Below are 14122 nucleotides of genomic sequence, written 5' to 3'. Positions count from 1 at the left end.
CTTTAATCCATGGTCATACGTACAAGTTGAGTAGCCCTACGAAGGAGGCCTAGGCCAGGACTAAACAATTAATAAACAAAACAACTTGGCAACACGATTTTATATTTCAACAGTTGTTCAGTCTCGATCGTACATTCAGCACTGTACGTACTCGATCTTTTTCATTTTGAAACAAAATGATCATTGGTTGATTCGAAATCCATATTTACATACCGCCCGCCCCATATAGCCAAATACGGTATGATAACCTACGTCATTCTTATCGGATGTTTGCGGTCTGCAAATCGATTTCTATACGTGTTTCACAAGTCTGTATTTTCAGACAAAAATCGCGGTCGAAATGAAAACAAATAAATAAAAAAAAAAGACAATAAATACAGACTTGGGGCAAGTCTAGCAGCAGTCCTCAGAGACAACGGCACACGTGAGAAAATTCTTCAGCAGTCTGTTGATTCGCGTCAACCAATCAAAGGGCGACAATCCAAAATCGTTCAACAGTGAGCCCTCATAGACTCTCTTTTCCCAGACGTTTTTTGGGTTGTTTAGATAAATAGCTTTCGCATTGATACAGTTTCTTATTGATTATATCCTCTGGGGTTTTAGCTGGCTAAAGCCGCGGCGCGAAAAAATAACCAGGAGTGAGAAAAGGCCAAAGCCCAAACAGATTGTACACTCAGTCCATACAATACAAACAGTTAAAATAGAACCTTATATACACACAAATTAAACCATTGTAATACAAATAAAACTATACATAACATGAAACAAAGTGTTTTGTTAGAGAAATAACAATATTAAGAGAATAATTATTATGTTCTATAATTATGTTCTACTAACTGTAAATACTGTACAGTAATATATCATATATATCATATATATATATCATATCACTCCCATATTTGGGCACATCACACTTTTTTTGCCAGTGTGATAGTATAGACAGAGCTTAACAATATTTTTAAATATTTAATTCTACCAAATAGTATAAATGAATACACAACGCGTTAGATATAGACCGTAATCTCTATTCAGTAGATAATGCTATCTGCAAGTAAAATCAAAAGAAAAATTACTGAAAATAGACAATGATTGTCAATTTTCAGTAATTTTTCTTTGAATGCTGTTGGATGGATCTCAATGGAGAGATAAAGATAAAATTTTTATAGCGCCCTCTTTATGTAAGATTTGTGAAAATTGTGTTGTTCGAAGTAATGCTATAACGCCATCTGCGTTGAATCACAACCAAATTATTTCTTTGTAAACCATCTTTTTAAATTTAAATTACATAACACCTCCACGCTTTATCAGACTGGAACGACCGTGCACCGGCGTGCTTTTCAATCATTCAATCCAATTCAAACGGTCAAATAGCAAAAACTAGCTCTTAAATTAATGTAAAGTGATAATGTTAGAAAGCCAGTAATGACTTATAGCCATAATAGCTACGATCAAATAGCAGCAATTTCCTAAAGAAAAAAATAGCAGAAACTATGCAGTAATTACCCAATTCTAACGGTCAAATAGCAAAAACCAGCTCTTAAATGTAAAGTGATATTGTTAAGCCAGTAGTAACTTATATGCCTAGCCATAATAGCTATACGGTCAAATAGCAGAAATTTTATAAAGAAAGAAATAGCAGAAACTATGAAGTAATACCCAATTCTGAAGGTCAAATAGCAGAAACTATCTGCTACTATCCAATACTTAAAAAGCGGCGAAATAGCAAAAGTGACTAAAACAGAAACTATAGTGCTTAATACAGCAAAAAATCTATGCAGCCAATAGATAGCAGAATATAGCCACGAATATGGTGTATGTATAGCAAGCAGGAAAAAATAAAACAAGCCTCTAGTAACCAGAAACAACAAGAAAACCACTGTATTAACTGCTCCTAACTGAAAAGCTAATGGTAAAGTAATAGCAAAAACTAGTAAACTGCTCTATGAACTAGCACAAACTAGCTATACTTTATCAGAAAGAGCAGAATAACCTGAAAACCCACGTTTTTAGTGGATATGTTTTTGGTACTGTAATTAACTTATGTGTATACTTTATGATTCATGATGATTGCAACTTTTTGCCTCGTACCACAGGTGGGAGCTTTCGAATAATACAATAACAAATGCATTAATCTCGCCTTTAACCATCTGATTATATACAATAGGCTCAGATCGATCAATCCCATGCATTGTATAACTCTTTGCATAGCCTACATTATGTATAAAATATCAACATTTAAAAAAGACATAGGCCTACTGATTATAATTACAGGGCACAGTTTAGCGACTACTGGAATTTGAGCGCACTTAAGTGTTTATTTTTGTCTTGAATCGATCATTCATTTTAATTCAAGGAGAACAGGTACAATAAGAAGGCAGAAAATAGGCTACATAGTTTTAAAAAAACTAACGGAACATAGGAATCAAATCTGTGATACAAAATGGAATAAGATCTACTGATATCATGTATTATATAACTCTGTAAATATTGCATTTCATGATGAAACTATATAAAGTTATAGTAGGCCTACTGTATAGTAAAAACTGGGGTTTTGTGGCGTTTTCTCGAAGATCCGTGTGTGTACGGATCAAGGGAACCAAATCGATATTATACTGTCAATGGGCTCAGATCGATCCGAAAACATCTCATGCATAATTAATGTCAAGCAACTATATAAAATAAAGCATTTATTGTTATTCCTTGAGTTTTGTCGAACATTGTATGAACGGACCATGAACAACCAAAGTCTTCTTTTCATGAATATGATACTATTAATGGGCTCAGATCGATCAATTTTGGTTTGCATCACTCATTAAACTCCAAACATGCAACAATCGAAGTAAACATTCTAATTTAAACAACAATAAGGTAAGATAAAACTAGACATTTGTATTCATTATTTAAAAGTTGCATCTTGATTGTAGAAAAAACAGAAAAGCATAACTGAATTGAAGGGCATTTTATATGTCGGTTGTTGGGGCGACTTTTTTTCATTCTCCTCATCTTATCGTTTCAAATTAATTACTTAAATTTCAGTATATCACCAGGCGGTTTAGAAATAACTTTCTATGCCTAATGTGTTTATATAGGTTACATATATAATTCAGATGTTACATAAATATTGTAATCTATTTCAGTTTTCTGCTTTTCGTCGAAGATCAGTGTGTGGAGCGAAATTTTCTTCTGGTGTTTATTAGATTGAAGAATGTATAATGTACCATTTATTTGCTTTCTATGCAAAACCTGCGTAGAATCTGCGTCCTTGCGTTGCGTCTCTACTGAGAACCAATCTTTATTACGCATTTAATTATTTTGAACATTATTTTGTTTCTACTCTGTACGTTCATGTTATTCCATGTTGTTTCCTGTTTCTAACTGTATTTTACTATGTTTGAACAAATAAAATGCATACATAACATACGATATATGCCTACGGTAAAATGTTCCATAATGCAAATGTTTGAAGGTTTGCATGGCGAAATCGAATGTTGATATAAAGTTTGCGGTACACCACGTGTATTAGTTCTGAAAAGAACTGTTGAGTTTCTCGACGTTTCGATCAATATACTTTGATCGTCCTCAGGAGTGAGAATGCAGAAAGAAAGTGTGCGCTCTTTTGATAAGAGTTTTACAAACTGATTTCTTCGTTGACGGATGGTGGAAAGATCGCTTGGAGAGGAGAGCAAGACAAATCATCAATAGTTATGCATTCTCACAAACAACAACACCGAGTTAATTGGAAAGATGCTGAACTAATTGCTACCGTTCCTTCTTGGCATTCCAGACGAACCAGGGAAGCTATTGAAATCTACAAACACAACACTGTTCATCAAGATATTGGATTTGTTATTAGTGACATTTGGCTATCTTTATTCAACAAGAATCTTCATCGACAGTAAACAATGCCATAGTTTCTGGCCAGTTTACATTTCACAACCCAGTCTGGACACATGGTCTTGTTTGGCCAGTCCACACCCAACTTTGAGACAATGCTATTGTTTTTAGCTTGCCTCACCCTGCTTTTCACACCTATCAGAAACAATGCTCTTCTATAGCAAGTTTCCATTCACTATTGTTCTTGAGAAACAATGCTCTGCTATAGCTAGTTTCAATCCCTCCCACTGTGTGAACTTGCCATTGTTTCTGGCTTTCACACCAGTCCCACCCTTTCCACTTATATTCCAAGTTTCCTGGACTTTCTGCATTCTCACTCCTGAGGACGATCAAAGTATATTGATCGAAACGTCGAGAAACTCAACAGTTCTTTTCAGAACTAATACACGTGGTGTACCGCAAACTTTATATCAACATAATGCAAATGGTAATGTAGTTTCTACCAGAAACGCATTTTCACGGTTTAGTGAACACACAACAGGCTGTCGCAGTTTGGTGGTCTATGTTAAGGATTTATTTCCTCCGCGATTTCGCCTAATTTTGCACTGCCGTAAAATATTATTACTGATAAAATCTATTTTTTAAAGGTTGTCAACACCTTTAGAGGATTATTTTTACTCCGTTATCACCTTGCAGGAAGTTACAATGGCAAGAACACAGTCAATATTAACGCGAAGATTTACTTGGTTTTTACTGGGTGCGGTTACCGTCCATATTTTTCAAATCATAGCAAAGCATCGGACAGTCATTTCAAGCGATAACAGTCCGTAAGTTGTTATGTTTATTATGTTGAAATGTATTGTTGATTACTATTAGTATTATAATAATAATCAACATAATTATCTTATATCATTATATATTTAAAGCTTCACTTGTACTGTTAATATACTGTATTTAAAAATAGTGTTATTAGATGGTTTATACAGTATACGAAGTCAAATCAACTGTGTCATGTATATAACCTCATGTATCATTTTGATTTAGTTTATTATCTTAGAACTTAAAACAGTACATTTTCCCATTAACCAGTGACCCGAGTTATAAAACAATTTGAAATATTATTTAATATAAATTTTCTTTTGTTATACACAAAATTAAATAAATTTAGAAATAAGTACTATCAAATATTTCCGGATGACATTAATAATTCTTTCAATGCTTTTCTAATTTTATCTTTTAATACACTACCATTTCTAACCTCGTAAAGAAATTATAAACGAAATGTGCATAATAATTCTCACAACACGGTTTGTCAACACGGACTTTGAATATGCTATTTTTATTCACTTTCGTAGGCAATATCATGATTTTCTTTATAAAAAGACAAAATAAACCATTACAACTAAATTAAACCAAATATCCATTTTCTGACCGACATTTTGACTATTTTTAGTCGCGTGCAATGCGACTACAGCTCACTATGTCGGTCGGTTGTTCGGTAAACACTAACTTGAGCACGCGACTGCAGCCATGTATATGGCCTTGTTTCTTTGAATATAAGTTTTTTAATTTTTATTTATTTTTTTAATATACGTTATCATTTTTGTATTTTAAACTTTTAGGAAACAACATGGCAGTTTCAGGGGCTTGTTAAACACCAACGTGAATCTGGATATATCAACATTAAGGTAATATATTGTACAATGTGTAAACTGTAATAATACCGTACAAATGTTTATATGACCGACCAAAGCAACGTCTAAATGCGTTGTATAAAGCAGGAAATAGCAAGATTGTATAGATACCGTAAATGAAGACACTTCAGTGAGATAAATAATAAATAATCTTCAGTGAGATTTTAAGTTCAAATTAGTCGGATGAAAATTAATTGGTAAGGGGGCTACCAAAACGAAAACTCTCCGATAGGTTATGTTAGCTATTACTTCTTATCAAAAGAGTATTTCGTTTACGTTTATTCATTATAATGTTATCCTATGATTTTGTTTGTAGGAAAGTATTGATTAATCACATTAAAGAAAGCAAAGCATTAAATATGAGGTAAGTTTTGCTTTCGGTTTTACTGGATACGGTAATCATATCACTAATCATAATACACATAGTGGTATTATACCTTCATAGTTATCCTGTCAAATAGAATGAGTTAGTGGGAGTGGAATATTACAGGCTGTCAATATAGCCATATATCCTAATTAATCACTTCTGGTCACTCTAGGACCTGTTGACACTTAATTTTTTGTCTTGTCTTGAAATGGCGGCCACTTTTCAAAATGACCGCCAATTTTATATAAAATGTGCATAAAATCAGATCTAAATAAGGTAGATACACAATGTTGGTGTCTAAACACGTGTACTTCAGACACGGAATCCAATAGGCCCTGTTGACACTTCAGTTTTTGCATCGTATTGATTTTATGCACATTTTATATAAAATTAGCGGCCATTTTGAAAAATGGCCGCTAATTTTATATAAAATGTGCATAAAATCAGATCTAAATAAGGTTGGTTACCTAATCAAAATGGGTACCTAATTTATCTGTTCATGAAATCGAAAATCTGGAATTTGTTTCTCAAATTGGTAAAGGTGTTAAGATCCCAATAATTTGTATCATAGTGAATTCTCGTTCAATCAATTCATAAATATTAAATGTAGTTTATGAATGCCAGGTATATTTATTATAAATCAAATACTTTGTCTGAAATACATGATTAGACACCAAAATCATGCATCTAGCTTATTTAGAATCCGATTTTATGCACCTTTTAGAAAAGAAATAAAACTATTAAAATGTATTTATTATAGATCTAATGGATTCCCTGCCCAAGATCATTCATCTACCTTTATTAGTGTCACCTTTTTGCACTTTTTAGATACATTTGTCAGCCATTTTGAAAAATAAACTAAACAACATTATCATATTTATCATCTAATTTATTCCTTTTCTATTTAGAGTAGGCCTATAATTTTGAAATGTTTAAACAGAACTCCATATAATAGACAATAAACATGTATACTATGTCACAATCAGCTGCAATTCAACAGTACAAGGCATAAACTGAAGTGTAAACAAGGCCTATTGGATTCCTTGTGTGAACTACATGTGTTTAGTCACCAAGATCGTGCATCTACCTTATTTAAGATCCGATTTTATGCACATTTTATTTAAAATTAGCGGCCATTTCAATACGAGTAAAAAACTGAAGTGTCAACAGGGCCTATTAAATTCCGTGTCTGAAGTGCATACGTTTAGACACTCAAGATTGTGTATCTACCTTATTTAGATCTGATTTTATGCACATGTTATATAAAATTTCAAGACAAGGCAAAAAATAAAGTGTCAACAGGGCTTACAGTGATCAGAAGGGATTAATTAGGATAGACAGTCTCTAACATTCCACTCCCACTAACTTCTAAGCATCTTTTCAGATTTTTGTCGTATACTATATGACTATATTTAGGTGTTTCCATTTTTCATACGCGTTTATATTGAAGCCTTCTTTTGTTGTATACTATAATACAATGCTCTTTGTATTCTTTTTACAAGATATGGATTCATTTGATAAATGTACTTGAATAATAATTACACAAACTAGATTATTATACTTTGACACAGAACAAGAAGGCATAACTATAAATAATAAAAGAAAACATATTCAAATTGACTGTCAGAACATGTAATAAGTGAATGCATTATTTTTTTTTTCTATGGAAGTGAATAAATTTATTAAAACTGAAAAATGGCCGATTAAAAGTCTGATTTTAGGAGGATTTGAAAATAAAAGACCAAAGGCTCATACTAAAAGTGTTTTTATTGAAGTACTATATTTTAAATTGACAGTTTGAATTAAATAAAAATTGTTTGCTTCAAAGAGAACGAAAAGTATGCAACTGAATTTGAACATGCCTGTCTAGAGTTTTAAAAAATTCAATTATAAGCACAGAATGTATATGTAACGAAAAGTATGCAACTGAATTTGAACATGCCTGTCTAGAGTTTTAAAAAATTCAATTATAAGCACAGAATGTATATGTTTTTATTTTTATTACAGAAAACGACTTCAGACGGCTGGATTCAAACCATCTCTATTAACACTAATTTACAAAGATGACTTCAAGCAAAATGAGAATATGACACATTTACCAGATGGCATCGACAGTATTCCTATGCAAGGAACCTGTGCAGTTGTAGGCAGTGCTGGTATTCTACTAAACAGCAGTTGTGGACGTGAAATAGATGAACACGACTTTGTTTTTAGAGGAAATCTTGCACAAACTATTGGTTTTGAACAAGACGTTGGTAGTAAAATAGATATGATGGTGCTCAATGGGGCCGCCAGTATCAAAAGCGGTTTATGTCTAACAAACACTTCAAATAGTTGCTACAGAACTTCATACGAAACATTTAAAGAGCTACATGATACTTATATATGGATTTCTAAATTGAACGCAGAAAAGAATATAAGCTACGCACATAATCTTGTAGCAGGTATCAAACAGAATAATTTAACAGTTAGAATTGTATATTCGTACCGAGGTATGCTACCACTAGTTACAAAGTAAGTATCATCTTAATCTTATTATTCTTTCATTAACTTCCGTTTTTGTAAGACTGTGGATTTGAGCTGGGGGTTTAACGTTTCTTACAGGAATGTTCAACCAGTAAAATAATGATAATGCATACTGATACTACATACTAAAAATGAACATAATTGAAGATTACAGGAGTAAATTGACATTAGGAAATTAAATTATGCATGCATAAATATAATTTTCTTCATAGCCTACAACAAATGAGTTATTTTTCTTTCAGATTTTGGAAAATAAGAAACCCATCTCTGGGGTTAATCATGTATACAGCAGCTGGGTCAATGTGTCGATATGTTTCGTTATATGGTTTTTATCCATTTTATAAATCACCGAGTGGCCAACCGTTAAAACATCATTACTACGACAACAGGACACTGAATTATACCACTAATCACCACATGCCAGACGAATACAAACTTTTAACATCATTGAATAAAAGTAGAACCATTCGTTTAGTTTCAGATAGATGTAGAACTGCTTGAGTGGGTGAACTCTTACTAATTATAAGTGGACTATCCTTGGTGTGTAAAACAAAAAATAACAACAACATATATGATATGCAATAATAATATGTGTTTTTCAATGTTCGATAAGAATCTCCTTCAATGTTTTTCACACACATCAGCCGATGTCGACTATAGAATCATAATTATATTCTTAACTTGAATAAGAAAAGTCAACAATGTTTTACCTGTAGGCCTATGCTCCTTTTTGAATTATTTTGTTTATTTTTGCTATGTTTGGTTTTACTATTATGCCTATATAATTGTTTAAGATCCGGTTTGTTTGTATGTGCTTAAGTGTTATTCAATCTGTATTAAGCTTTTGCTGTGTTACTTGGGTAAGGTCTAACAAAGAAAAATGTGACTCCATGGTTAAACAGAATAGTTAGGAATGCAAGCAAAATTACTGGTGTCGAGATTAAAGATATCACACAAATGTGTAATGATGAAATGATATCTAAATTAAATAGTATTTTAGCTGATGAATCTCATATTCTCAACAATAAGTTAGTAGTTACCAGATATGGAAGATTAACAACAATTCCAGTTAAAACAAATAGACATAAATTTTCATTCTTACCTTGCGCTATTAGACTACGCAACAAAGTTTCAAAGATAGGTCATAGGTCTGTTGTATTTTATATTGCTTGATCAGTTGTTGTTGTTGTTAGTTCCATGTTGATCACGATCTGTAAATAATGTGTGTATTGTTTTGCTTGTGTTTTTCTGCCAAGAAAACAATTATCATTGTACTATGTATAAATGACTTAATAAATCGAATCTAAATCTGAATTAACTCCTTCACATTCCTTGCTCCGCCTTTTCTTTTGTTTAATTCGGATGAATGTTGGCCGGGCATCCAATGTCAGTTATCCTGACTTGACAAGATCAAGTAATTTTATGATTTTATATAGGCCTATTTTATTCCAATTTCATCTTTTACTTGCTTGTTTTACTTTTAATATTAGTTAACTAATTTGTTTGGGGCAGCACCATTGTACATTCTGACGAAACTTTTTTAGGTGGGCTGCAAGTTGTTCGTCATTATTGAATAAAATTACATTAACACACAGGTCTGTGTCTTCGTGTGAATGTTGTCAAAACGTGATTTATAGCGCTCTACACTTGCAAAATGGTACAAACAACATCAAAAGCATAACAAGAAAAATTATCCCAACAAAATACAATCCAGGTCCTCCACAAACATTAACAGGCTATTCAGGCAATTATACTTTTGTCTTCTTTTTTTAAGAAAATGGTTATGTATTCAGCAGCCACATTAACAATATGAATCTATTTGTTAATTCAGCTTTGTTATTTATGCCAAGTCTTCCGGCCTATTGCTCATCAAAATGTTTACTAATTTAGATAGAGAAAGTTGATGATAGATGATTAAAGAATTTCAAACCATGTACTGTATTTGACCGTGTTCGACCACGAATAAATAAAAGTAAGAAATATGAATTGATGAATATACATTAATAATAGGGAGGTTTTGAATACGAAATTTGTAAGTGATTATCTGGTTGATGGTGCATTGTTGCCCACACCAGTTTCTCGTAGAAATTATAAATTAGTTTTAGGCATATGGGTTCTCGTACCAATGCACTTTTCCACTCTACTTTTATTTTTTTCCGAGGTTGTGGGATACCCTCCCAATTGAAGTGACTGATTTATGCCTTTTTGATTCCTCTAAGTTTTTCCCTACCTTATTAGGGAGTTTTCGGAATCTTACGAATACGATAACGAAAACGGATACGTCACGCACACGTATTCGTTTTTCGTAAGCCAGTAAAAATCTGTTTCGCATGGTATCGAATTATTGAGGGCGCCGTCCAAAATATGACTGCGGTAAATTTGAACGAAGCGCAGGTACGTGTTGCTTGGTGCTTGGTTGCCTAGGCCTAGCGTAACATCAAAGCGAGTGAGGACTTTAAAAACTGCTATTTATCAAAATTGACCTGCCATTTTAGTAAATTACTTTAGTAAATTACTTTCAATAAAAGTATAATTATATTATAATCATGAATCATTCCTGATTCAAATGCAAAATGTGCAAAATAGATCAAAAACTATACTCGTTTTGTAGTTACGAATATTCGTCAACACGAATACGCTTTACGAATATGAAATGGGGATCAGCTCAAAAGTTTCACAAATGTGTGACGTATCCGTTTTCGTTATCGTAAGGTTGCGAAACCTCCCTATTTAATGTTTATTTGCTGTTAACTTGTTGTTTGTGTCTGCACCAGAAGGAGAGTACTCATATAGTGACTTCGTCACTTTTCTACAATCCGCCAGACTGGTGTCAGTTTTTAGTCGCGTGGACGCGACTCTATAGTTCACTATGTCGGTCGGTCTGTCGGTCTGTCTGTCTGTCTGTCTGTCTGTCTGTCTGTCTGTCTGTCTGTCTGTCTGTCTGTCTGTCTGTCTGTCTGTCTGTCTGTCTGTCTGTCTGTCTGTCTGTCTGTCTGTCTGTCTGTCTGTCTGTCTGTCTGTCTGTCTGTCTGTCTGTCTGTCTGTCTGTCTGTCTGTCTGTCTGTCTGTCTGTCTGTCTGTCTGTCTGTCTGTCTGTCTGTCTGTCTGTCTGTCTGTCTGTCTGTCTGTCTGTCTGTCTGTCTGTCTGTCTGTCTGTCTGTCTGTCTGTCTGTCTGTCTGTCTGTCTGTCTGTCTGTCTGTCTGTCTGTCTGTCTGTCTGTCTGTCTGTCTGTCTGTCTGTCTGTCTGTCTGTCTGTCTGTCTGTCTGTCTGTCTGTCTGTCTGTCTGTCTGTCTGTCTGTCTGTCTGTCTGTCTGTCTGTCTGTCTGTCTGTCTGTCTGTCTGTCTGTCTGTCTGTCTGTCTGTCTGTCTGTCTGTCTGTCTGTCTGTCTGTCTGTCTGTCTGTCTGTCTGTCTGTCTGTCTGTCTGTCTGTCTGTCTGTCTGTCTGTCTGTCTGTCTGTCTGTCTGTCTGTCTGTCTGTCTGTCTGTCTGTCTGTCTGTCTGTCTGTCTGTCTGTCTGTCTGTCTGTCTGTCTGTCTGTCTGTCTGTCTGTCTGTCTGTCTGTCTGTCTGTCTGTCTGTCTGTCTGTCTGTCTGTCTGTCTGTCTGTCTGTCTGTCTGTCTGTCTGTCTGTCTGTCTGTCTGTCTGTCTGTCTGTCTGTCTGTCTGTCTGTCTGTCTGTCTGTCTGTCTGTCTGTCTGTCTGTCTGTCTGTCTGTCTGTCTGTCTGTCTGTCTGTCTGTCTGTCTGTCTGTCTGTCTGTCTGTCTGTCTGTCTGTCTGTCTGTCTGTCTGTCTGTCTGTCTGTCTGTCTGTCTGTCTGTCTGTCTGTCTGTCTGTCTGTCTGTCTGTCTGTCTGTCTGTCTGTCTGTCTGTCTGTCTGTCTGTCTGTCTGTCTGTCTGTCTGTCTGTCTGTCTGTCTGTCTGTCTGTCTGTCTGTCTGTCTGTCTGTCTGTCTGTCTGTCTGTCTGTCTGTCTGTCTGTCTGTCTGTCTGTCTGTCTGTCTGTCTGTCTGTCTGTCTGTCTGTCTGTCTGTCTGTCTGTCTGTCTGTCTGTCTGTCTGTCTGTCTGTCTGTCTGTCTGTCTGTCTGTCTGTCTGTCTGTCTGTCTGTCTGTCTGTCTGTCTGTCTGTCTGTCTGTCTGTCTGTCTGTCTGTCTGTCTGTCTGTCTGTCTGTCTGTCTGTCTGTCTGTCTGTCTGTCTGTCTGTCTGTCTGTCTGTCTGTCTGTCTGTCTGTCTGTCTGTCTGTCTGTCTGTCTGTCTGTCTGTCTGTCTGTCTGTCTGTCTGTCTGTCTGTCTGTCTGTCTGTCTGTCTGTCTGTCTGTCTGTCTGTCTGTCTGTCTGTCTGTCTGTCTGTCTGTCTGTCTGTCTGTCTGTCTGTCTGTCTGTCTGTCTGTCTGTCTGTCTGTCTGTCTGTCTGTCTGTCTGTCTGTCTGTCTGTCTGTCTGTCTGTCTGTCTGTCTGTCTGTCTGTCTGTCTGTCTGTCTGTCTGTCTGTCTGTCTGTCTGTCTGTCTGTCTGTCTGTCTGTCTGTCTGTCTGTCTGTCTGTCTGTCTGTCTGTCTGTCTGTCTGTCTGTCTGTCTGTCTGTCTGTCTGTCTGTCTGTCTGTCTGTCTGTCTGTCTGTCTGTCTGTCTGTCTGTCTGTCTGTCTGTCTGTCTGTCTGTCTGTCTGTCTGTCTGTCTGTCTGTCTGTCTGTCTGTCTGTCTGTCTGTCTGTCTGTCTGTCTGTCTGTCTGTCTGTCTGTCTGTCTGTCTGTCTGTCTGTCTGTCTGTCTGTCTGTCTGTCTGTCTGTCTGTCTGTCTGTCTGTCTGTCTGTCTGTCTGTCTGTCTGTCTGTCTGTCTGTCTGTCTGTCTGTCTGTCTGTCTGTCTGTCTGTCTGTCTGTCTGTCTGTCTGTCTGTCTGTCTGTCTGTCTGTCTGTCTGTCTGTCTGTCTGTCTGTCTGTCTGTCTGTCTGTCTGTCTGTCTGTCTGTCTGTCTGTCTGTCTGTCTGTCTGTCTGTCTGTCTGTCTGTCTGTCTGTCTGTCTGTCTGTCTGTCTGTCTGTCTGTCTGTCTGTCTGTCTGTCTGTCTGTCTGTCTGTCTGTCTGTCTGTCTGTCTGTCTGTCTGTCTGTCTGTCTGTCTGTCTGTCTGTCTGTCTGTCTGTCTGTCTGTCTGTCTGTCTGTCTGTCTGTCTGTCTGTCTGTCTGTCTGTCTGTCTGTCTGTCTGTCTGTCTGTCTGTCTGTCTGTCTGTCTGTCTGTCTGTCTGTCTGTCTGTCTGTCTGTCTGTCTGTCTGTCTGTCTGTCTGTCTGTCTGTCTGTCTGTCTGTCTGTCTGTCTGTCTGTCTGTCTGTCTGTCTGTCTGTCTGTCTGTCTGTCTGTCTGTCTGTCTGTCTGTCTGTCTGTCTGTCTGTCTGTCTGTCTGTCTGTCTGTCTGTCTGTCTGTCTGTCTGTCTGTCTGTCTGTCTGTCTGTCTGTCTGTCTGTCTGTCTGTCTGTCTGTCTGTCTGTCTGTCTGTCTGTCTGTCTGTCTGTCTGTCTGTCTGTCTGTCTGTCTGTCTGTCTGTCTGTCTGTCTGTCTGTCTGTCTGTCTGTCTGTCTGTCTGTCTGTCTGTCTGTCTGTCTGTCTGTCTGTCTGTCTGTCTGTCTGTCTGTCTGTCTGTCTGTCTGTCTGTCTGTCTGTCTGTCTGTCTGTCTGTCTGTCTGTCTGTCTGTCTGTCTGTCTGT

At 36.3% G+C, this 14122-nt stretch overlaps 1 protein-coding gene across 1 annotated transcript; it reads left to right on the top strand.

Moving 5' to 3' along the window:
* The first annotated feature begins 4343 nt into the window (after positions 1–4343).
* On the top strand, positions 4344–8947 carry LOC144848142 (CMP-N-acetylneuraminate-poly-alpha-2,8-sialyltransferase-like). The gene is made up of 5 exons (XM_078704837.1): positions 4344–4661; positions 5457–5522; positions 5845–5892; positions 7903–8409; positions 8664–8947. The coding sequence occupies exons 1-5, from the start codon at positions 4540–4542 to the stop codon at positions 8920–8922; spliced, it is 1002 nt and encodes a 333-aa protein (XP_078560963.1). The 5' UTR covers positions 4344–4539; the 3' UTR covers positions 8923–8947.
* Positions 8948–14122: the final 5175 nt, after the last annotated feature.

The sequence above is a fragment of the Antedon bifida genome, chromosome 7, assembly GCF_963402885.1.
Source record: "Antedon bifida chromosome 7, ecAntBifi1.1, whole genome shotgun sequence".
In the NCBI taxonomy this organism is placed as follows: Eukaryota; Metazoa; Echinodermata; class Crinoidea; order Comatulida; family Antedonidae; genus Antedon; species Antedon bifida.
The sequence above is the reverse complement of the archived record's forward strand: the minus strand, read 5'-3'. Positions and strand labels throughout refer to the sequence as shown.